This window comes from Dromiciops gliroides, chromosome 2, assembly GCF_019393635.1.
Source record: "Dromiciops gliroides isolate mDroGli1 chromosome 2, mDroGli1.pri, whole genome shotgun sequence".
Taxonomy (NCBI): Eukaryota; Metazoa; Chordata; class Mammalia; order Microbiotheria; family Microbiotheriidae; genus Dromiciops; species Dromiciops gliroides.
In genome coordinates, this window is record NC_057862.1 from 509,029,090 (window position 1) to 509,053,851 (window position 24,762).

The following is a 24,762-nucleotide window of genomic DNA, read 5'->3' on the forward strand; positions in this document are numbered from 1 at the left end:
TCTAGGTTTTCTTCAAGCTTTAAATCTATGATCCAAAGGTTGAGTTTTTAAAATTTATTTTTTTGTTTTGTTTTTTTAGTGAGGCAATTGGGGTTAAGTGACTTGCCCAGGGTCACACAGCTAGTAAGTGTTAAGTGTCTGAGGCCGGATTTGAACTCAGGTACTCCTGACTCCAGGGCCGGTGCTCTATCCACTGCGCCATCTAGCTGCCCCTTAACATTTATTTTTAAACAGTAAATTAATAGACATTCTATATTCAAGATGACCAAGGGACATGTCCATTGAGGTGGGGAGAGGAGGGATGCTATTTTTTATAGGTAAAAGAAATATATATTTGGTGATTCAGGACTGGATACCATTGAGATTCTTTTGTTGGCTTCATAAAGACAGTATATGTGATACCACATAAGACTATTATTAAAATATTTTTTAAATTCTCCCAGGTTCTTAATTTTGCTACACAATAAGGGAATTGGAAAATAATCATAATCATAATCATAATCATCTAGCATTTATTTAGTCCTTTAAGTTTTGCAAAGTGTTTTATATTTGTTGCCTCATTTGATTCTCACAACAACCTTTTGGGATAGGTTCTAGGTTCTATTATTATCACCATTTTACAGACAAAGAAATTGATGCTAAGTGGCTTATCTAGGCTCATACTTAATAAGTGGCTGAGACAGAATTCAAACTCAAGTTCAAGTCCAACATTCTATTGTTCCACTTAACCACTTCTATTGGACTAGAAGAATTCTTATATCTTGAATATTGTCAATTCTAACTCTTTGGCAAGATTGCTAGTTCATATGAAGCATTTAATAGATGTTTATTGACTTAAAGATCCCTTGGAGCTCTAATATTCTGATTGTGTTGAATCAGTTTGGAGAAAGGATCAGTTTTCTAATTGTATTGTCACCATTGTCCTTTTGCCATGGTGTAATGAGAGACCCTAGAACTCCTTTTTCCAAGGTATAGTCAGGATTTTACAACTTGGGACATTAATATCTTATAACTGAGAATTCACTTTTGATTCAAAGCCCACTGCCTTATGGAGAAAAAAAATATTCCTTTGAATGATAAAATCTGAAGTTTCATTTGAGCTGTCATGGAAGCCCTGGGGAAGTATGAGCCACCTATCAATGATACAAAGGAAAAAAGGATAGGAAAGAAACCTGAGATTAGCTTGGAATCACATGAATAAAAATCATATATTTTTTTCAAAGAGGCATACTAAAGATTCCATGCCCCTGTTATTATCTTTTGAATTAAAAGGCCATCTGCATTTTCTATAGTTTATCTAGTAAAATGTAAGAATAAAGTCATTTTTTGATGATGAAAATGACCATGGAATATAGGAAAGATAAAGAAGCTTTCTGTGAAATTAATGTTGAATCACTGAGAAAAGTGGCCTTAATACCTCACATTCAAAATGATTACAATGGAAGAGGAAAGGCCGTTTTGTCTCCATGAGAAAAGTATTCAGGGAAGGCCTTTAGAGAGGCTAAATTTATATTGCTATGTCAGTCATTTTGTACCATTTGTCCATTGTAAGAGAATTTGTTTCTAGGAAGGGCATTCCTTCATTCTCTAGGAGGTTATATTTGATACTTTTTAAAAAGGATAATGGTTTGTCATCCTAGATTGGAACAGATGGAATGCCCAGCATTCCATATTAGGACTTGATTGCAGGATGAAATAAAGGAATGTATTGAGGGTCTGTGCCATCTTGAGCACTATACTGAGAAAAATCCAAGTCAAGGCAAGTAAATAAGCATTTTTTTCCTTTGTAAAGAGCACTGTACAAAGTGCTGGGGATACAAGCAAAGGGAAACAAACTCCCTGCCTTCAAAGAATGAACAATCTAATGGGGGAGACAACATGTAACTATGTAAAACAGGGTATAAACAGGATAATTTGGAAGTAATCTCAGAGGGAAGGCACTAGCAAATACAATTGACTGAGAAATAAATGCTTCTTGCTGAAGGTGGGACTTCTTTGTCCTCTCTGACTCATTTTGTCCTTTACCACTTTAAGAAGTGGTAAAATGAGGCAGAGGTACCATCTAAAAGGCTGTTGTAATAGACTAGATGTGAGATGATGAGGGTCTACACCTGGGATATGACATTATCAAAGGAGAGGGCCACATGCAAGAGATGTTGCACAGGTAGAATTGATATGCGTCATCAACATATTGGATACAAGAGGAGAGAGAGAGAGGGAGAGGAAGGAGTTCAGGATTATATCTGATTTATAAACTAGGATAACTAGGAAGATGGTGGAGCCCTTGATAGTGATAAGAAAATAATGAAGGCAGCAGGGTTTTTTTTGGGGGGGCGATTAATTCAGTTTTTGAATTATTGAGTTTAAGATGTCTTCAGGACATCCAATTTGAGATGTCTAATAGGTAACTGGTGATGTGATATTGGAGGTCTAGAGAAGGGTTAGAACTAGATAAACAGTCTGAAAATGATCTGCATAGAAATTATACTTGAATCCAAGAAAGCTGATGAGATCATTAAGTTAAATAGTATGGAGATAGAAGAATAGGGGACTTAGAAGAAAACCTTGGGGGGGGGGGGACCGAGGTGGGGCGGAACACCCACAGTTAACATCCATAACCTGAGTGAATATCCAATAAATGAGGCTAAGAAGAAACAGTAAGAATGGGAGGAGAGCCCAAAGAGAATGTTCCTGAAAATCTATAGAAAAAGTATCAAGGATAAGAGGTTGATCTAGCAAATATAGGCATATGTATGGTACATTAAAATTTATGATACAATAAAATGTCATAGGAGATAGAGAATTGTCCTCATATTTGGAAGTGCTGGATCCAAGTGATACCACTGACATTTAAGCTATGTGGACCTAGGCAGGTAATTTAAACCCAATGACTCAGGAAATTCTCAATAAATTACAGAACAAGTGTCAATCCACATTAGTAAATAGAGTTTCTTTATTTGGAATTCTCTATGACAATTTTATCACGTCAGGTTCAAAAATAATACAGAAGAAAACATGAACAAATAGGGGCCCTGGGTGAGGGAAAGGGAATAGGGTGGACTTCATGGAGTCTTTTAAAAAGAAAGACTGAGAAAAAGAGTTTGGGAGAGAATGCACCCCAGGCTTTGGAAATGGCTCATTAAAATGCAAAGAGGGAATGTTGAGATCAGGGAATATTTAGTAGTATAGTCTAGCAACTACAGAGTCTGTGAATTGGAAATCATATGACATAAGGCCAGAAAGATCTATTGAAGTCAGATTATGGAGGGCCTTAGATGTTGGGCTGAGGTGTTAATATTTTATCCTAAGGAAAATAGAGTACCAAATAAGTTTTTTTTCATATTTATTATTTATGTATACTAACTTTATTCCCTGCCCTACTAACTGGGTTCTTAGTATGCATGGTATAGCTCTCCATAAAAGGGAGATTCAGTCTCACTTGCAAGAGCTACAGATTATTTGAATGTTAGAAATTGGAGCATTATCTGTCAAGATTATGGAAAAATCAGAGAAAATTCATGAAACTTTTGGTTTACGTAATGGCAGAGGGTGTAGTGTTATTAATAATAGTAGTAGGATCCTTGATTGGGCATAATATTTATAGAGTGCTTTAAAGTTTACAAAGTGCTTTCTTCTTAACAACTCCCACCAAGTAGCATCCTATTTTGCACTGTTTTACTTCTAGGATAATTGACATTGAGAGGATAAGTGATATTGCCAAATTAATACTGTTAACAAGTAACATAGACAATATTCAAACGCATGTCTTTCCTTGAATCAGGTCTGACATTCTCACCAACAAAAATTCTAGTTCAATTCTTTTATAATAATTAGCATAGCTTCATGCTATATACAGGTGTTCAATGCAGGAATGACTGCAGTTTCAGGAGTTTCCTTCTCTTGAAATTTGATCAGGATAGGTACCTATCTCTTTAAGATGGAGTCAGAGTGGCCCCACAGAAATTATTTTGAAGTCATGCTGCTCCTGAGAAACCTACAATTCTATTAGGTATATTTCATTTCCCTCAAAACAAAATTATGTTGGATTTAAGTCACTTCTTGGCTCTACTCCAACACTAAACAAAGATGTCAGGAATGCATAGAACTCTAACAAAAAAAAAACAACGAAAAAGATTTCAGGTTGCAATGTACCCCAAAATGTGTAGAATTTGCCTGAATTCAAAAAAGTACTGATGAAGATAACCTTTTTTTCCAGTCAGCATCAGTCATCCTCAAAAAGTAACTATAATGTTAAAAGATATTCTCTACTATGGCATTTAAAAATTGGAGTTAATAGCATAACAAAATAAACACTGAAATATAAGATATTTGATAAGAAGCAAAACAATACAATAAACATTTATGAAGCACCTACAATGTGCCAGGCTTTGTGCTAAATACTGGGGATACAAATAAGAAAAAGAAATGTTTCTGCCCTAAAAGAGTTTACCATCTAACTGAAAAAGACAACATACAAGAAGCTGGAAGAGGGAGGAGCTCTAGAGGTACCTGAAACAGGGCCATCTTGTTCAGTGGGGTTGAAACCAGATGCAAAATGGAGTGAGTTGGAAGACCAATTTCTGCCCTCTGTAAAGGAAGGCTTTAAGAGGACTTGAATAGTTTACTTTCCAGCAGATGTATAAGCTCATAATGGGTAAAGTTTTGTTTTGTTTTCTTTTCTTTTCTTGAAGAGGCAAAAGATGGGCATAGTGCTTTAAAATATATATAGACAGTATTGTGTAATAAAATCCTTGACTTGGAGTCAACAAGTCCTGGCTTCTAGTTCTGCCTCTGACACTCATTAAACCTGTGACCCTGGATAGCTCATTTCTCCCATCTGAACATCAGTTTCCTCATATGCAAAATAAAATAATAATGCCTGTGTTATGTGAGAAACAGTTATTAATAACTGATATCTTGAGGACATTCAGAGCTTTCCTCCTTCTTCCAAAGCCTTGACCTTTAGAGGTCTAGTTTCTTCTTCATAATAAGATTGCATTGAATATTTTCATCTTGGTCAGACCCATTCCAAGCTTGCAAGGATTCTAGAGTACAGAAGCTCATTATATTCTACTCAAGCTTGGGTGAAGACAGATCATTTTGTCTAGATAAGAAGGCCTCTCTTTCCATGGAGTGGGTCACTCAGCCCAAGGCTGGGAGTGGTCTGGTATAGCTCTTCATTTTAATATAGCCTACCTCCAAATAATTTTAACCCATTAGATTAGATTTGATTGCTGTTTGATGAAACACTTACTCTTTCAAGGGTATATATACTGTGAGTCCCACAGCCTTGATTGTCTTTGGTCTGAGAGAGATATCCAATGACCATCCTTTTATTAGTAACCTGCTGGTTCTATTAATAAAATGATTAAATTAACCAGAAACTATGTTTCTCAAATTTTTAATCATCACAGCTATTTACTTGCATGACAGAGCTGTCAAGAAGCTCTAATAGTTTGCAAAGTACTTCCTATACTATAATGAACTATAGAAATGCTAGTTTTCATCATCAATAATTATTATTGTTGTCATCATCCTCATCCTCATTATTCTTATTAGACACAAGTGTCTGTGTATATTTTCTGTCCTCATTATTTCAAAACTGTACCTTTTTAGGATGCAGAAGGGTGATTCAGACCATATTGCTTAAAAAAGAATATGGTGAGCCTGCAACTTTCAAAACAAGTGTGTAAATACCTTGTCAGGAAGTTAAGCATGGAGTAGAAGGGGAGGAGAGAAGGAAGAAGAAAGAGAAAATGAAAGCTCACAAGGGAAGAAGGAAAGGGTGAATAAGGGATGTATTGATTTTATTTCATCAAAGTTGATAATGCCTCATGTAGCTGACCTTTTCCTAATTCAAAAATGTCTTATTCTTCTAAGGACATAATCTGAAACCATATCTTCAGTGGGAAGGGAAAGACAATGAGCTTTATGTCTTCTTCATTACTTATGCATCACAATATGATCAGCATATATGGTTTTCTCCACTCAAAAGGTAGAAAAGCATCTTTGAGAGAGACATAGTACACAGAAAAACATTGTGTATCTAGCTTTAGTCAGTGCTCATCAGATCACTACTTTTATAACTGCTAAACTAATTTGCCTAATTCAAAGGATGGAAATAAACAGCTTCAATATTATTTGAGACCAAAAACCTACTTTTTGTGGGTAGAAGGGAGAACATGAAGTAGTTTAAATGAGCAACCATTATATCAATTATAAATGTAACTGTGTACACAATTACATTCTAAATAAGGGGGTTTTAACCTGGAGTGTGTGAACTAGGTTTCTTTTTATATTTTGATAACTACTTCAGTACTATTGGTTTCCTTTGTAATATTATGTGTTTTATTGTAGGTAGTTGCCCAAGGCAAAATGATTAACTTGCCAACATCATCCAGGAAACATGAGAGGTATGACCCCAGGTTGCCTTGATTTCAAGCCTAGCACAGCATACTAGCCCCGATGCCATACTAACTCTATGAATATTTGTTAATCCATTGGTTTAACTAGAGCTGAAGTATGAAGTCCTGCCATATGCTGAAGTAACAGTTTAGTTGTTGGAGAGTGAAACCATTAAAAAAAATATCAAAGGTTGGGTGAATTTGGGAGCTTTAAAGCTGAATGAAATTTTGAAGGTAGTGGATAAGAGGGATACATAGCAGAAATACTTGGATGTAATCCTGACACTTTATTGAAGTTTGTGGAGGTTTTACAACTGACAGTAAGGGGAATTTGTACATTTTTTAAAACCTCATTCCTCAGGTCATGCATCAGGTCTAAGATGATCTTATCTTTGTGGTCATGAAGACCTTGCAGACTGGCAAACTCAGGTACAAAAAATCTGAACAACAAGATATCACAAATGAAGACTTGAATTGTTTCTTGTTTATGACCAAAGATAGTATTTATTTAAAAATAAATAAAATTGAATTACATTATTAAATAAAGGAAAATTGCTATTTGAAGCAAATATGCAATTAATTGTAAATCAATTGGATGTTCACCCAAGTGGTGCAGTGGATAGAGTGCTGGTCCTAGAGGCAGGAAGATCTAAAGTCAAATCCAGTCACACTTACTAGACGTGTGACCCTGGGCAAGTCACTTAACCTGTTTGCCTCAGTTTCCCCATCTGTGAAATGAACTGGAGAAAGAAATGGCAAACCATTCCAGTATCTTTGCCAAGAAAAACCAAAATGAGGTCATGAAGAATTATACACAATTAAAATGAATGAACAACAAAAAATATAAAACTTAAACAGCATATTCACTTCCTTAATCCATCTACTTGGCAAATATTTCTGACAAGAATTAATATATTTCAGGGCAGCTAGGTGGCACAGTGGATAGAACCCTGGCCCTGAATTCAGGAGGAACTGAGTTCAAATCTGGCTTCAGATACTTAACAGTTACTAGCTGTGTGACCCTGGGCAAGTCACTTAACCCCAATTGCCTCTCCAAAAATTAAAAAAAAATTAAAATAAAAAAAAGAATTAACAGATTTCACACCATCTTCTTCCAGAATTAATCCACATATTATCTTCTAGATTTAAGAGAGTAGAGAGAGTTCTGATCCAGAGTCAAGAAATCTTAAGTTCAAATCATGCTGCAGACACTAATTAGATATGTAATCCTGAACAATCTTTGAACCTTTGGCTACCTCAGTTTGCTCATGTATAAAATGAAGACAATGATAGCACAAACCTCCCAGAGTTATTGTGAAAATCAAATGATATCATATTTGTAAAGCATTTTGTAAACCATAAAGTGTTGTGTAAATACTAGTTATCATTTTCATAATTAACCCTATTAATTAAGATGAGGAAAAAGATGGATTCTTTAGATTATAGAGAGGCTCACACCCATCAGTTGCAAAATTCTAGAGTGAATGATAAACCAAAATAGTTGAGAGCATATAGAGAGGGAAATAACAATAACTCATTTCCGTTTCTACTGAAGCTATAATTGCACTAGTATAAAGAAATATCCCTGGAATATTATTGTGTAATAAGAAATGACAAACAGGATGATTTCAGAAAGACCTGGAAAGACTTATATGAACTGATGTATAGTGAAGTGAACAGAGCCAGGAGAACATTGTACACAGTGACAGCAATGTTGTTTGATGAAGTACTATGAATGACAACTATTTTCAGCAATACAATGCCCCAAGATAATCCCAAAGGACTAATGATAAAGCATAGTATCCACCTCCAAAGAAAGAACTGATTTTGATTGAACACAGACTGAAGTATGTTATTTTTCACTTTCTTTCATTTTTTCTTTTATTCAAGTACTCTTATGCAAAATTACTAGTATGATCATTTCTTACATAAATTCACATGTATATCTGATTTCTTACTGCCTTAGGGATGGGTAAGGGAGAGAGAAAAGGAAGGGTAGAATTTAGAACTCAAAACTTTAAATAAAAATGTTTATGATCATTTTTTTAAAGACAATTGTAAAAAAAAATCTTCCAATGGGGAAATTTCCTCTCTCAATACAGATTAGCATCTACTCTACAATTTATAATTTATATAGTTTATATTTTTATATACAGTACTTATAATTTATGATATATTGTATATCATTATATATATAATTACATATGATTTGTGATTTCTAATGGGCAACTAGGTGGCACAGTGAATAGAGTACTTGAGCTGCCAGTATGCAAACCCAAATAGGGTCACAAAGAGACAGACAAGACTGAAATAACTGAACAACGCAATTTATAGTCTTTAAAACTATAAAATTACCTCAGGTACTGCAAGGTTAAGTGATTACAGTGATATTATGTTTAGGAATAATCAATTGAGGGACAGCTAGGTGGCACAGTGTATAAAGCACCGGCCCTGGATTCAGGAGGACCTGAGTTTAAATCCAGCTTTAGACACTTGGCACTAGCTGTGTGACCCTGGGCAAGTCACTTAACTGTCATTGCCCCCCCAAAAAAAGATTAATTAATTGAGCCCAGATCTTCCTGACTGAAATTAACTCTCCATCCATTCTTTTCTGATTCCAAGGCCATTCTGCATGCCACCTAACTCATATTAGTACAGGGCTTTAAAGAAGGTCCTTTTTGCAGATGACCTATTACTGGTTATATCAAGCTCCAGAATATTTCAGAGTCTCTTAAAAAAAAAAGATCAAAAAGGTTTTGGCCCAATCATCCATCGAGGATAAAACCCAATAGATACAGAATATCTATTACCTAAGAAGCTCTTGGGAATAGGGAATATTTTATTGATTATATTTGTATGCCCCTCACCTAGTACAGTGTCTGGTACACAATAAATATTTAATAAATACTTGTTAAATGATGATAGATTGACAGGAAGTTAGATGTACAACCTATAGAACTTGTCTATCCATATGTATATCTGGGATAAACCACATAAATGGACAATCGAACCCACAGTTAAACTTGAGGAAGATAAGAAAGTATCTAATTGCTTTCAAGAAACTGCAAAGCTTTGTAATGACTCCAAACTTCTCCCAGAAACAAAGGTCTAGCTCTCAAATACCAATGTTCTACTGACATTGTTGAATGAAACAAGACACCTAACAGTCTCTAAATAGCTGAAAGTGAACGTCACACAGAAATGAATGGCTGGGCATATAAAGGGAATGAGGTGGCAAAGTGAACGTCACACAGAAATGAATGGCTGGGCATATAAAGGGAATGAGGTGGCAATCTTATAGGTAATGATGATCTTCAAAGAAGAGAAATAAAAAGTGTTACCTAAAAACTTTATGATGGAAAAAGATTAACTGCTCCTGTAACAATGGCAAAGGATTATAGGTAGATACAGTGTTCTGCTGGCATCTCTTTGATGTCAGGAGAAATTAAGGAAGGACCCCAAGGACAGTGATAATTGCTGATAATTAGGAGCCAACATATAGGCTCACTATGACTCAAACTTCATAGCGCTCTCATTTCCTTTTTTGAAAAGGTTACTATACTAGGAGAGTGGGGCTCAGATGGAAATTCAAGTTTTGACCTTAACACATACTGGTTGTGTGAACCTGGGCAATTCATCTAACTCCTGAGTTTCCTAAGCAACTCTCTAAGACCATAATTTACAGAACAGCTACTTATATGCATTAGTAGAGGAAATTCTCTGTACCAATAAAAGCAGGTCCAAAGAAAAAAATACTATTAGCCACATACTATAAACATAATATATCTGAATTTCAAAAAGGAAATTTAAAAAGTATTTCATTTAAAATGGAATAAATAGATAAGTGAATGAATGAATAAACAGATAAATAAATGAATGAGTAAATGGATAAATAAGTGAATGAATGAATAAATAAAATTATATATTTTAAAAGGTATATCATTATATCCTTTAAAAAGATTCACAACTGTGGGCTGGATAGTAGTTCAGCTAAGTGGTTTGTAAAAGTATTAATGAAGTAATATCCACCCAAAGATGGTGGTAATAATAATAATAACCATTATCATAGCTCTCTGAGGTTTGCAAAGCTTTTTATAAATATTATCTCATTTGATCCTCACAACAGTCCTGAGAGGTAGGTGCTATTATTATCCCATTTTACAGATGAGGGTACTAAGCCTGAGAGATGTTAAATGACTTGCCCAAGATCATATAGCTAAGCAAGCATTCAAATTAAAACTCAGATCTTCCTAATTCCAGGTCAAGCACTCTATCCATTGTGCCATGTAGCTGGCCTAGTGGTATGATGCAGGTCTCAGCATTTGGCCCTGTCCTGTTCAATAGTAAATCAGAGTTAGTATAACTTAAAAGCAGTTCATAAGCAAAAAATAATTAGAAGTTTGAATTGACCACAAGCTCAGTATGAGCCAGTAGCACAACGTGGATGCCAAAATTGGCTAATTGGATCTTAGGCTATATTGATTGCAACATGAAGCCCAGGTAGGTAGCCACTGTTGAAGCTGAAAAGAAATCTGTTGTCCAACCAAGTTTTAGATTTGTGTAAAAATGTTTTGGAGATTAAAAATAATTGCAGTGACTTTGGCAATTCTGATTCAAAGGACTAAGAATGGGTGGTCACATCTTAGCCCTGCCACTTGTTACCCATGTTACCTGGGATATGCCGTTTCATCACCCTCTTATCTGTAAAATGGAGAGGTTGAATTTCCAAGGTTATTTATAGTTTGAAACTTAGGACAGTCAAATCATGTGATTATCTCTATCTTTAGTTTAGCTTATAGTGCTTTCTACCTGTTCCACTCATAACTTGTTGAAAGACAGAGAAGGGGTTCCTTATAAAAGGGAATTGTGTGAATATTATACTTAAACTTTAACATCTTAGAGTATTCAAGAGTTAGCTGCTAGCTATACTAGTCTCATTAACATAGCCAGACATCAAGAAGGGAAAACCACTGTCCACACCATTTTTAGCCTAGTAGATATATTCTCAAATCCAAAATGTTTGCTTTACCTTGAAATTTTTTTGTTCCTTCAGTGTGGGTCTAGCCAAAACAGGTTGATGACCAAAACTTTAAATTATATTGTTCTAAAGACATTATGTCTTAGAGACAGGGCCCAAGGAATCCTGTATATAAATAACTCATGTAGTACATAAGGAAATAAAGGGGGAGGAGCAATAAGAGCATAACAGTATTATGGTCAGGTAGTGTAGTGAAAATAGCAATTGATTTAGAAGCAGAGCAGCTGGACTCAAATTCTAGCTCGTTTAGTTAAAACCTCTACAAATTTGGACAGATGTACTTTTCTGGGCCTCATTTTCCCATGTATATAATGAGAGGGTTGGATTAGATCAGAGAAGTAAAAAATACTACTGCCAGGAAGCTTGCAGCTCCCAACACTCCTTAGTACACAGAGAACCAGATTAAAATCTAATTGGAAAATATTGAACAAAATAAATAAAATACAATAAAACACAGATAATGTTAATATGTGATTTTCTAAGGCAAAGTGCTGTCTGCAGAGATCCTTATGTACATTTTGGTGCCTAATCCATGGTAGATTTGCATTTACAGGGCACCTTTTAAATCCTCTTAGCCATCCTTATTTGCCTCAATACAGTGTTTATTTACAGATAAGGAAATACACACAGAAATTTCAGGGAAGAAAGTAGTGATAGGTACTTATAGATGCTAATTGATGAACTGAATATTAATAAGTTGCATTTATATGGTACCTTTTAAATCCTCTTAGCCACCTTATTTGCCTCAGTACAGCCATTATTTACAGATAGGCAAATACACAGAAATTTCAGGGAAGAAGGTGGTAAGGGGTACTTAATAGATGCTAATTGATGAATTAAATATTAATAATTTGAATCTGTGACACCTTTTAAATCCTCTTAGCCACTTTTATTTACCTCAATACAGTATTTATTTATAGATAGAGAAATTCAGGGAGGAAAATGGTAATAAAAGGAGGTCATGTTTGTCATTCTGGGGAGGTGGTAGTATCTTAGAAGCATGGATTTAGGATTTAAGGAAAGAATCAAAAAATAAAAGAGAATCATGAAAAAGTAAATGTCTAGTGAGAACATAAATGATAGTAAATCTCAGGGTTGGAAATGTTTTACCTTAGGGTCTTTGAATCTTCCAAAGAGACACACACACACACACACACACACACACACACACACACACACACATTCCACCCTACCCCATGCACACATCTCTCTGCAGATGTAACCAGAGCAGTGACTTATTTTTGTATATTCCACTCACCACCAACTAAAGAAAGGTAATCCAAATTAAATGTCAGGGTAAACTGTGTGACAAACCGTCTTGTTTCTATGTCTTTATCAGTGGTAATCAAATTCTTTTCATGAGTGTGTAACCCTTGCAGCCACCCAGTGATAAATGAACATTTTGCTCTTATAGAAGGAGCTCTATGTATAAGCCATAGCATAAAGCCAAAGCATGTTGATAAGCATATCTAGTTGCCAAGAAAATACAAGAATTGTGCTTCTACCATTGCCATAATAATAAAGGCTACATCTAGATATTATGAAAACATCTTAGAGTATTCAAGGGTTAGCTGCTAGCTATATTAGTCTCATTAACTTAGCCAGACATCAAGAAGGGAAAATCACTCTCCACACCATTTTTAGGCTAGTAGATACATTCTCAAATCCAAAATGTTTTCTTTACCTTGAAATATTTTTGTTCCTTCAGTGTGGGTGTAGCCAAAACAGGTTGATGACCCAAACTTTTAATTATATGGTTCTAAAGACATCATGTCTTAGAGACAGGATCAATTTTTTTAATCCTCATTTTAGAGCATTTTTGTCTGAAATCAATGTCTTTTTTTACTTTGTAAAACCAGTCTTTTGCTTGTTTGGGGTTTTTTTAGTGGTGGTGGTGTTTTTCAGTTGTGTCAGACTCTTCATGATCACATGAACCATAGCACGCCAGGCATTTCTATCCTCCACTGTCCCCAAAGTTTGTCCAAGTTCTTTTTCGTTGCTTTTATGATACTATCTATCCATCTCATCCTCTTCTATCTCCTTTTCCTTTTGCCTTCAATCTGCCTGCAAATCATGGTCTTTTCCAATGAGTCCTGTCTTTGTACATGGCCAAAGTTTGTTTAAAACCAGAATTGCATCTTTTCCTGCTCTCAAATGAAAAGTTTAGACTTTGTGAATTTTAATATCAAGCCCTTCTTCCCAGGGTCTTTAAGAGTAGGTTTGACAGATATTTTCAGGTGGTCAGTTGTTGTCTTTTTTTTATGTCATAAGATTTTGTACCTGGGAGACCGTATAAATGATAACTAACAGTAAGGGCATACAAACCTAATTCACTAAAAGCAAATTTGTAGATATGCTTGAAGTGACATCTGTAGGAAATTTGAAAACTCATTAAAACTGATATTGACTCTGATAAATATCAAACAGCACTTGATTTGGAGTCATACCATGAAATATCGAGTTTATTGAGTGTTAAATTCTAATGTTGAATTATTTGTCAGTGCCACTTACTGATACTTTTCTAATCAAGCATAAAATCGAGTTCGCTCGTGCTCAGCCCTCATTGGAGTGACCACCATTTCCAAGGTACATTTTGATCATAATGAGTTTTGGATGTTTAATTCTGCCCCCTCCTCCTTTTTCAAAAGGGCATTAACTGAGTTTTGTCCCCTTCATTGTTTTGTTTTGTTTTAATTTTGGGTTTTCTTTTTGTCTTCTTTGAATGAGCCACCTGAAGGGCTGAAATAAGTAGAAAGTGGTGAAGGATGACCTTTAAAAATTGTGATGTGATTATTTCATGAAGAGAACAAGTTTCTCATACAAAGTTATTAGTATTTTTTTCTCCTGATGCAATACACATTGTGTCTGAGAATTTAACAGCTTCCCTCAAACCCATGGAATTATACATTATTCATTAAAAGATAGAGAAAATGGGGCAGCTAGGTGGCACAGTGGATAGAGCACTGGCCCTGGATTCAGGAGGACCTGAGTTCAAATCCAGCCTCAGACACTTAACACTTACTAGCTGTGTGACCCTGGGCAAGTCACTTAACCCCAATTGCCCCGCAAAAAAAAAAAAAAAAAAAAAAACAAAGATAGAGAAAGTGTCTAAAAAATGATAGTTTCTTGTTGAACCAAGAAAATAGACAAGTCAGCCTCATTTGGGCTATAATAATGCCTTGCTTTTCAATGGATGTGTTTCTTAAGAAACATTTGTGGAGGCAGACATTATAAAAATGGGATTATTTCATATGCACTGGGGGAGCTAAATATTTGAAGGGTCTGTGACAAAACCTTTTGTAAAGCAGAGAATCCTTTCTGATATCCAGACAATTATCCCTCAGTTTATCTGCTTTGTGAATTTGGATTTTGGATAGCCTAATGTCAGCAAAGCACATCTGTACCTTGCTGAAGGCAACAAAGAGAACTCTAACTAACTAAAACTATGCCTAGGGCTAATCTAGTCAGGAGAAAACAGACTGGAAGGCTCCAAGGTAAGTCCAGAGGGTGTCAGACAGGAGAAGTAGCACAGAAGGCAATCTGATAGGTAGATGGAGAGGACTGTGGCACAGATAATAGTTTCATGTCTATGTGACAGCCCAGAGAACAATCCCATCCCAGGATCATTGGAACTGGAAGGGGAAGATTCTTCTCCATGAGAAAATTCCAATGGGATAGTTTTGCCCAGTGTCTCTGTAAGACCATGAAGTATAGTAATCATTGTGAGCACAGAATCACAAACCCTAATGAGAGCACTATCCCATTTACCCCATGCTAATTACATTTATGGAGGTAAGGAAGAGGTCCTACTCAATCAGTGAACATTTATTAATCACTTAATCTATGCCAGGGATTTCTAGCATCCTAGTTTTAGAGCTAGAAGAACTTTAGAGGCTAGCTTTAGGTTTCTAGTCTAACCCATTCTTTTTACAGATGAGGTGGCTGAGACCTAAAGAGGTGAAAGTTTTTGATCAAGGTCACACAGATAGTAAATGAGTGAGCTCAGGTCCTCTGACTCCACGTCTAGCACTCTTTCTATTGGACCACTCTTCCTCTGATTGGAAATTGTGGCTGTGACAAGATTTTGCCTACTTCCTTAAAAGCTACAAAATTTTACTAAATGCTTAGACTTTGAATGTCAAGTAAAGCTAAAAAGGTGAACTGGCTTCAAAATTTTCCACCCTCTATCCCTTGAAGTTAAGCCAGAGAGTGTCTTTGACTCCCATTTAGCCCATGCCCCATTTCTGGCAGCATTCTCTTACTCTCTCAATCTATTCTCTTTCTCTATCTAGTCTGCCTTGCAACATTAATTCCCCTATATAGGGTGTGTGGGACATGAAAACACTAAACGTATAACTCAGTCGTGTATTGCATCTAGAGATAGAAATGTGTTGAGCCTTCCTATTAAGAAGGCAGACGGGGCAGCTAGGTGGCGCAGTGGCTAGAGCACTGGCCCTGGAATCAGGAGTATCTGAGTTCAAATCCAGCCTCAGACACTTAACACTTACTAGCTGTGTGACCCTGGGTAAGTCACTTAACCCCAATTGCCTCACCAAAAAAAAAAAAAAGAAGAAGGCAGACAGGGGCAGCTAGGTGGCACAGTGGATAAAGCACCGGCCCTGGATTTAGGAGTACCTGAGTTCAAATCTGACCTCAGACACTTGACACTATCTGTGTAGCCCTGGGCAAGTCACTTAACCCCAACTGCCTCACCAAAAGAAAAAAAAAATAAGTGAAAAAAGAAGGCAGACAAGGAGAGTCCTGGCAAAGTACAGCTTTAAAATCAGAAGAAATACTCTTGGTAGTCATGGATAAATATGACACATCTGTTCTTTTTACTTCCTGAATACTTTGTCTCTTGACAGTTGAGGGAGCCAAAAATGATACCTGTAGACACCATCTCTTGTGCCATCTTGATCATCAAGCCCATTACAAGAAATTGCAGTTCATTTCTGAAAATTCTCTTTCAAGGAAGTAGGCTTTTGAACTTTAAGGTCCACATTACAAAGACAGTGTGTTCGAATGGAAAGATCAATCTTAATTTCAAAAGGAGGTTCTGACACGGACAACAGCCATGTTTCATTGTGCAGGTCACTTCCCCTCGATAGCTCTCAGTTTTCTCACCCATAAAAAGAAAGCATTGGACAACATGATATGCAAGCCCTTTCCAGATCTAATAGTATATTGTCCTGTAAAAATATATATGAAAAGCATAGAAAATTCTACATTTGTCTCTGAGAGTCCAAAGAAAACAGGGATATTTTTTGTCCTTTACTACAGAGATAGGTCATTGTTCTCATTTCAAGTTTTGTAGGACTGATCAGAGGTTGAGGATGAGCCCCATTGAGTATATAAATGAGGTTAACTGGTAAATTACAATATTGCCTGTCCTCTTGAGTGAATTTGTGTTAGAAATGCCCTCCAATTTCGGAGAGAAAATTTGAGAAAATGATGCATTTACATAATAACGTTACCTTTCACTTGCATTTTATTTTTTGAAGTACATACTTCAAATCAATTTTTCTTAGTTTGCCCTCATAGCAATCACCTAAAATTAGGTAGATTTGGCCATGGTAAAAGAAACTCTACCCCCTAATTAGCTATATGATATTGTGAAAATCATGTAATCCACCTGGACTACACTTTCCTCATTTGTAAAAATGAAAAGATTGAAACTATTCTCTCCAAAATTACAAATCATCTTTGAGTTGCTATATCTAATGATCTTCCCTCTATTCTCATCCTTCTTGATTTCTCTATAACCTTTGACTGTCATTCCCCATCTAATTGAAATTCTTTTCTTTCTAGGTTTCTCATGATTCTATATTCTCCTATCTCCTTCTATATATCTGGCTACTACTTTTCAGTCTCCTTTGATGAATCTTCATCTAGGTCATGCCCACTGACCATGTGTCTCCTCTAAAGTTCTATCCTGGGCACCTTTCTCTTCTTTCTCTATACTATTTTTGCTTACTGATCAAATCAGCTCACATGAATTCAGTTGTCATCTCTAGGCATGTTATTCTCAGATCTAATTATGCAATCTTAACCTCTCTCCAGACCTCCATTATCACATATCCAACTACCCACTGAACATCTCAAAATGGATGTCCTATAGACATCTTAAACTCAAGATGCTCAAAACTGAGCATCTTTCCCTTTCAAATCTTATCTTCCCAATTTCCCTATCACTGTAGAGGATATCTTCATTCCCCTAGAGTTACCCCAGGCTTGGAACCTAAGTGGCATCCTCTCTCTAAGCAACTGATCAGTTTGAAAAAAAAAGATGCAGTCACTAAATTACTCCTAGTATTTTATCCAAGTCTCTTGACTTTTGATTCATTGCTTTTTCTACTACATAATGCCTTCTCCTTTCATATTGTCACATAGTCATATTATACAGTGAGAAAAGTACTGAGCATTGGGTCAGAAGATCTAAATTTAATTCCTTTCTCTAATAATTACTTGCTTTTTGGGGAAGTCTTAATATTTTCATCTACAAAACAAGGATAATAATCTTACTCACAGGTTTGTTGTTAGCAAAGCACTTTGTAAACCACTGCATATTATCTGAACAGTTAGTAATGATGATAGTCCTATTAGTAATGTGTCATTAAATACATATAAACAGAGCTATATTGAATTTGTGATAGACCTGTCTCCTCTGACAATATAGGGGCTATCACCAAGATTAGTGACTATGGAATCAGAGAAAACAACCAACAGTCTGTTGTGAGCTGACTTAATTAAGCCCTCCAGCAAGTAATTATTGCTAACTTCTGAAGATACTGCCAAAATTCCACTGTTACTTGTGATTAGCAAAACCATCTACCTTTGTCTTGTGCTATACAGTTGAATGGCAATCTTTGGGGACAGTCTTCTGCTGTGCGGGTTGCAGTTGTTACCTGGGAACTAGGCTCACTTGAGAAAGATTGCTGTGGAATTTGCCTATGGTGAGATTTAAACCAACATCCCTACTGTCTAACATGTTCCTGAGACTGTCTTTAGATGCATTCTGGGAGAGGGAGAATGATAGGAGCAATTTGGTTGTGGTGTGTATATGCAGAACATAAGACTTTGAAATAGAAATGCTCAACAACATATTGATTACACTAGTGTTCTGTGACTTTGCACAAGTCACTTAACTTTCCTGGCCTCAGCTTGCCCATTTGTAAAATCACGGGATTGTACTACATGTACTTTGGGAACCCTTCTGGTTCTAGCTTTACCTCCAAAATATCACTAACTTCCCATCCTCTCTCTACTGATACAGCCACTTTAGTTTAGGCTGTCATCATCCTTCCCCTAAAAAAAACCAACAACAAAAAACAAAAAGAAAAAAGAACAGGAGTAGTAATATTTACATAACACTTTAAGGTTTTCAAAGCACTTTATGCATATTTCTCATGACCCTTACACTAACCCTATGAAGTGAATGTTATTATTATTCTCTTTTCACTGATGAGGAAACAGGTTGCATAGTTAAGTGATTTTTCCCAGTTCAACACAATAACAATGGGCAGGATTCAAACTCAGATCTTCCTCACCCCAATTCCAGTATTCCCTCCACTATACTGTCTTACTGACACAATGGCCTCCTAACTGGTCTCCCTGCTTCAAATTTCTCTCCACTGCAGTTCATCTAAAACACAGCTCACAAAGTGATTTTCCTTAAGGACAGATCCAATCATGCCACTCCCTTACTCTTATGTCATTCACAAGCAGAGCCCAAACTATCTTGCCTTCTTCAAATGCACTCTACTTTCCTCACTCTAGAGTGCAGCCAGAATGGTTCTCTCTGTTTCTCTCAAGTGATACTCCACCTTCTATGTCCCCAACTTTTCACTAGCTTTCTCCGGTGTGTAGAATGTACTCCTCCCTTACCTCTTCCTCACTGAATTGCTTACACAGTTCAAGCACCACTGAGGTCTTTCCTGATCCCACAACTGCTATTGCCCTTCCTTTCTAGTTACTTTGTATTTAACTAATTTTATTTATTTTGTAGGTATTCTCTGGGTCATTACAGTATACAAGTAAATTTTGTCTCTATTATTAGAATAGAAATTCTTTGAAAGTAGGGATTGTTTTGTATTTTTATTTTTATGAACTTAGTGCCTAGTACAGTAAATTGTTGCTGCTCAGTTATGGACATGACTGAACAGTCATGTCCAGCTAGACCTGACTGTATTTGGGATTTTCATGGCAAAGATGCTGTAGTGATTTGCCATTTCCTTCTCTAGCTCATTTTATAAATGAGGAAACTGAGGTCAAAAGGGTTTAGTGACTCACCCAGGATCACACAGCTAGTACATGTCTGAGGCTAGATTTGAACTCAGGAAGATGAGTCTTCCTGACTCCAGGCCCAGAACTCTATCCACTGTGCCACCTAGCTTTCTAGTATAGTGCTTGGCACTTAGTAAATGCTTGCTGATTAACTGATTTATTGATAATTGAGTCCTTAAAACAAAGCAGTATCTTACTTAAACCAATATGGTAGGGAATACCTAGGAAAAGGGGTAGTCAGAACCCCAACCCCCCTTTCCCCTCTCCTATAACTATTGAAAGGCTTTCTAAAATGTATGAATCCTTATTTCTGCCTTCATAAATACAGTCCAGTAAACATGATAATAACTTTTATGAGCAGGAATGTTAAAATACTTCAGGATTATTTTCCTGAATGTCATTTCTCATTGCATGCAGCTTTAGGTGGAAATATAATAAAATGTTCTGAGATTAGTTTGAATATCTGCTGGTCACAGGACATCCTTAGAAATTATTGCAGATTAATATAACATATATTTATAGTTTGCAGGTGCCTTATGTACATTATCTGTCAGTCAGTCAATAAACATTTATTAAGCTTTTACTGTGTGCCAAGAACTGTACTAAACACTAGAGATATAAATAAAAAAAGACACTCTCTGCTCTCAAGGAGTTTACAATCTAATGGGGCAAGTGGTAAAGGGAGGTGAGAAGGTACCTAGTACAGGGGTATGGATGAGCTTATGGGAAATGAAAAGTTGGCTGGCCTGTAAGCCCTCATTAAATGGAAGCTTTGGGAAAAGTTCTTTGCTCTGTCCTCCAGACCGTCAATTAGAAGGAAAGAGGTAACTGAAGATACTAAAAAAGTGTGAATAACAAAGCATTTCTCAAGATGAAGGAAGAGCTTACTGGTGAAGAGGTCTTCTGAGAGTATGATGGTGGTAGAGTCCAAGCCCAAAGAATTAATTTCACCCAGAAAACCTGTATGCTTTGCAGTTCTCTGCTTCAACAAAGCTCTGTAGAGTGCTCTCATTTTGACCAGATGAGGGAACTGAAGATCAGAGAAGTTAAATGACTTGCCCATGGTCATATAGCTAGGAAGTATCAAAGGCAAAATTCAAACCCTAGGGCTTCCTCATTCCAAATTTAACATTCTTTCTACTATGCCATGTCCTTGCCCATTACCTTGTTTTGCTGTTTTGCTCTATCAAGATTTTGCTATAAGATGCTACCTTCCACACATTTAGGTTTGTTTTCATTGACTGTTTTGTTGGTGTTTTTTCCCCATTTGCCAGACCTGTTGTTTCACCCAAATCCATATTAGACAACACGATTACAAGAATTTTCAGATGCACATTTTGATTACATCAGTCTTTTAAGTGACATTTTTTCTTGGCAAATGAAATTAACAGAGATGCTTCATGACTTCAAATGACACCATTACTAATTAAAAGTGATTATGGCTGGCTGCTTGCTTGCCCTTAGGAGTGACAGGATTGGGAAACTGGATGGATTTCAAAGCCTACATTATTGAAGAAAGGAAATGTGTGTAGCATCTTAAAACACCTTTCACTTAATGTCTTTTCTGCGTAAAAAGTTACCAGAATTTGCTGATAATCTTCATCTCCTCTTTTTTCTAAACTTAGTCTTCCCTGTCCCAAAATTCTCACTACTCTAGAACTAAATATTTAAGTCCCAAATGGTTCTAATTTCTTATATTGTTCTATGAGCATTCTAGTGCATTCATGTCCTTAAGCTCATTTCCTCTACTCGTACAGATTAAAACCCATCCACAACTTCCTTTCAAGTTGGAGTCTTGTCCATACTTTTCCAGAAATACTGCATCAAAGAGCTACTCAATTCACTAATGGCCTCTAAATCTTTTAAACTTTCATGTATATCAGTTCTATAGTATGCTTACCTTCTGCCAAATGACCACCCCACTTCTCTTTGAATCATATGTCTTTGATATTGTCTTTTAGTTATACACATTCATGCTATTTCTCATGCATGTCATCTTTGTAACAATTCTTCAACCAGCTTTATAAACCATATATTGCTGTGTTCTATAAAGCTCTTAATTTTTTGAGGTATGGACCCCTTCAGCAGTCTGGTGAAGCCTATGGACCCCTTCTCAGAATTATCTTTTTAAAAGCATAAAATAAATCACAGGGTGTTACAAAGGAAACCACTTATATTGAAATAGTTTTGAAAATATTTTAAAAAGTAAATGGACACCAGGACATCGGTTTTGAGGTAATACCTCTCATAATCATCCACCATCCTTCCCTATAAGATTTTTTCTAGAAAAGTTGATATTTTAGACCAGTGTTACAATTGACTACCATATCCATTAGCTAAGGAAGAGAAAGTATTTACTGGGTAAGGCAAATTAAAGGCTATTTTGGTATCCCTTTTATGGCAATTGATTTACAGTGGTCAAAATTTTTTAAAGAAATAGTTATAAACTGTTTCTATGTCTATCCCTCTATCCATTTCCATTTCTCATTATCAACAGCTACTTAAAATATGTCAGAATGAGGTCATTTTAGATAACATATTGTCTTTCTTTGATTCTTCTCTTTTTGCCTAATTTCTGGTCTTTGATTTGACAAATCAGTGGTCTGACTACACAACTCTATTTAATTATTTGGTTCCTGTCTGTTAATATACAAGCAATTACATTTATTTTGTTATTTGGTGCTTAACATTTCCAGTGCCTTCTGATTCCTTTCTAAAAAAATGATATTGGGGGCAGCTAGGTGGCGCAGTGGATAGAGCACCAGCCCTGGAGTCAGGAGTACCTGAGTTCAAATCCGGCCTCAGACACTTAACACTTACTAGCTGCGTGACCCTGGGCAAGTCACTTAACCCCAACTGCCTCACCAAAAAAAAAAAAAAATGATATTAGGATCATAGGATCATTGATCTAGTGCTGGAAGCTAATGGAAGAAATATAGTACAATACCTTGATTTTACACATGAGCAAATTGAGGCCCTAATCTAAAGAACTACAGCTTCAGTATAATCTACAAGCCTTTGATTTCTCCCTTTTCATCCTCTGGGGCTAGATTTTCCATCAGTCAGTCAATGGGTCAATTAGCATTTATTAAGTACCTACTATGTGTCAGATACTATGCTAAACAGTAGAGATAAGGAAAAAGAAAAACATAGACCCTGTACAGTCTTATGAAAACAATATGTATAAACAAGACATGTAAGCTTAGAGAGAAAACACTAAGATTAATGAAAATTGGGAAATACTTCTAGCAGAAGGTATGACTTCATCTGAGACTTAAATGAAGTCAGGTAAGCTAGGAAAAAAGGTTTTCAGGCCCAGGGGTCAGCCAGTGAAAATTCCCAGAGTTGGGAAATGGAATAACATGTATGAGTAACAGCAAGAAGATCAATACGTCTGGATTGCAGAGTACATGGAGACAAGTAACATATAAGAAGACTGGAAAAGTAAGGAGGGTCACACTATAAAAGGCTTTAAAAACTAAACAAAGGATTTTATATTTCATCCTGCAGGTGACAATAAGTCACTAAAGTTTATTGAATGGGAGAGTGTATCCAATGTCCAGACTTGCATTTTAGAAATATCAATTTGACACCTGAGTAAAGATGAGTTGAAGTGGGAAGACATTTGAAGAAGCACAACCAATAAGAAGCACAACTATTACAATATTCCAAGCATGAGAAGATGAGGATTGAGAAAAGGACATTAGATGCAACAAATGAGGTGTGGTACCACCAGTAGCAGTGTCCAAAGAGAAAAGAAGGCACATATAAGATGTTATGAAGGTAAAAAAGGCAAGTCAACGACTGGTTGGAAATGGGAGTCAAGGGAGGAGTTAAACATACCATGCAAGTTTTAGGCCTTTGTGACTAAGACATTGGTGGCACTCTCTACAGGAATGGGGAAATTAGAAGAGGGGAAAATTGTGTGGGGGGAAGATAATGTCATGTCGAGTTTAAGATGTATACAAGGGGTAGCTAGGTGGTGTAGTGGATAGAGCACCGGCCCTGGATTCAGGAGGACCCGAGTTCAAATTTGGCCTCAGACACTTGACACTGACCAGCTGTGTGACCTTGGGCAAGTTGCTTAACCCTCATTGTCCCGAAAACAAACCAAACAAACAAACCAAGATGTATACAAAACATTTCGTTCAAGATATTTTATAGGCAGCTAGAGATGAAAGACTAGAAGTTAGGAGATAACGTAGGGCTGGACAAGTACACGTAAAAGTCTGCTACATAGAAATGATCATTTAAACCATAAGAACTGATGAGATCACCAAGTGATGTATGAGATATAATGATGGGCATAAAGTGATGAAGAACCAGCAAAAGAAACATAGGAGTCGTCTGACAGATGGAAGAACAGTATCATGAAAACCTACAGAGAAGAGAATAAGGAGTGTTAAAGGCTGCAGAGAGTTCAAGAAGGATGACTGAGAAAAGGCCATTAGATGTGACAAATAAGAGATCATCAGTAACTTTAGAGAGAATAGTTTCAATGGAATAATGAGGTTACTAGAGAGATAAGAAGAGAGTGATAGAAAAAGGAATGGAAGCACCTATTGTAGATGGCCTTCTCAAAGAGTTTATGCACAAAGGGGCAAAGAAATATAGCTTGATAGCTTACAGGAATGGTTAGATTTAGAGAGGATTTTTTGAGGATAAAGTAGACATAGACATATTTCTAGTAAAGAAGTCAGTAGATGTGAAGTGATTGAAAACTGGTGAGACAGTAGTGATGACTGCTAGAGATATTCTCACTTGTGATCACCTTTCCCTAAAAGTCACTGAGTACCAACTAGTATTTTGATTTAATATTGAGTATTACAATGGCTTAGTCATAGAATTTATCTCCCTCTTTGTTTTATATAATAGACATTGGTACATAAGCTTTAATTATTTCCATGGTGGTCTTTTTGAAAATGCTTATCATGGATACTGCAATACAAGATGAACAGATGTTCCATGAAATGAAGTTTCTTATTGCCTTTGGATTGATGATAAGACCAACTCTGCCAACTCATTTATTTGGCTCTC

The 24,762-nt window shown here is 36.3% G+C and overlaps 1 protein-coding gene across 10 annotated transcripts in view; it reads left to right on the plus strand.

Moving 5' to 3' along the window:
• DLGAP2 (DLG associated protein 2) overlaps positions 1 to 24,762 on the plus strand; it is a 1,236,668-nt gene that overhangs the window by 965,041 nt on the left and 246,865 nt on the right. The window contains exon 1 of one of the 10 annotated variants that reach the window (XM_043984246.1): positions 6,355 to 6,413. The exons of the other annotated variants lie outside the window; for them this stretch is intronic. Within the exon in view, the coding sequence (XP_043840181.1) occupies positions 6,407 to 6,413 (7 nt within the window). The 5' untranslated portion in view covers positions 6,355 to 6,406. Of the gene's footprint in view, positions 1 to 6,354; positions 6,414 to 24,762 lie in introns of those variants that run through there. 10 annotated transcript variants of the gene reach the window in all.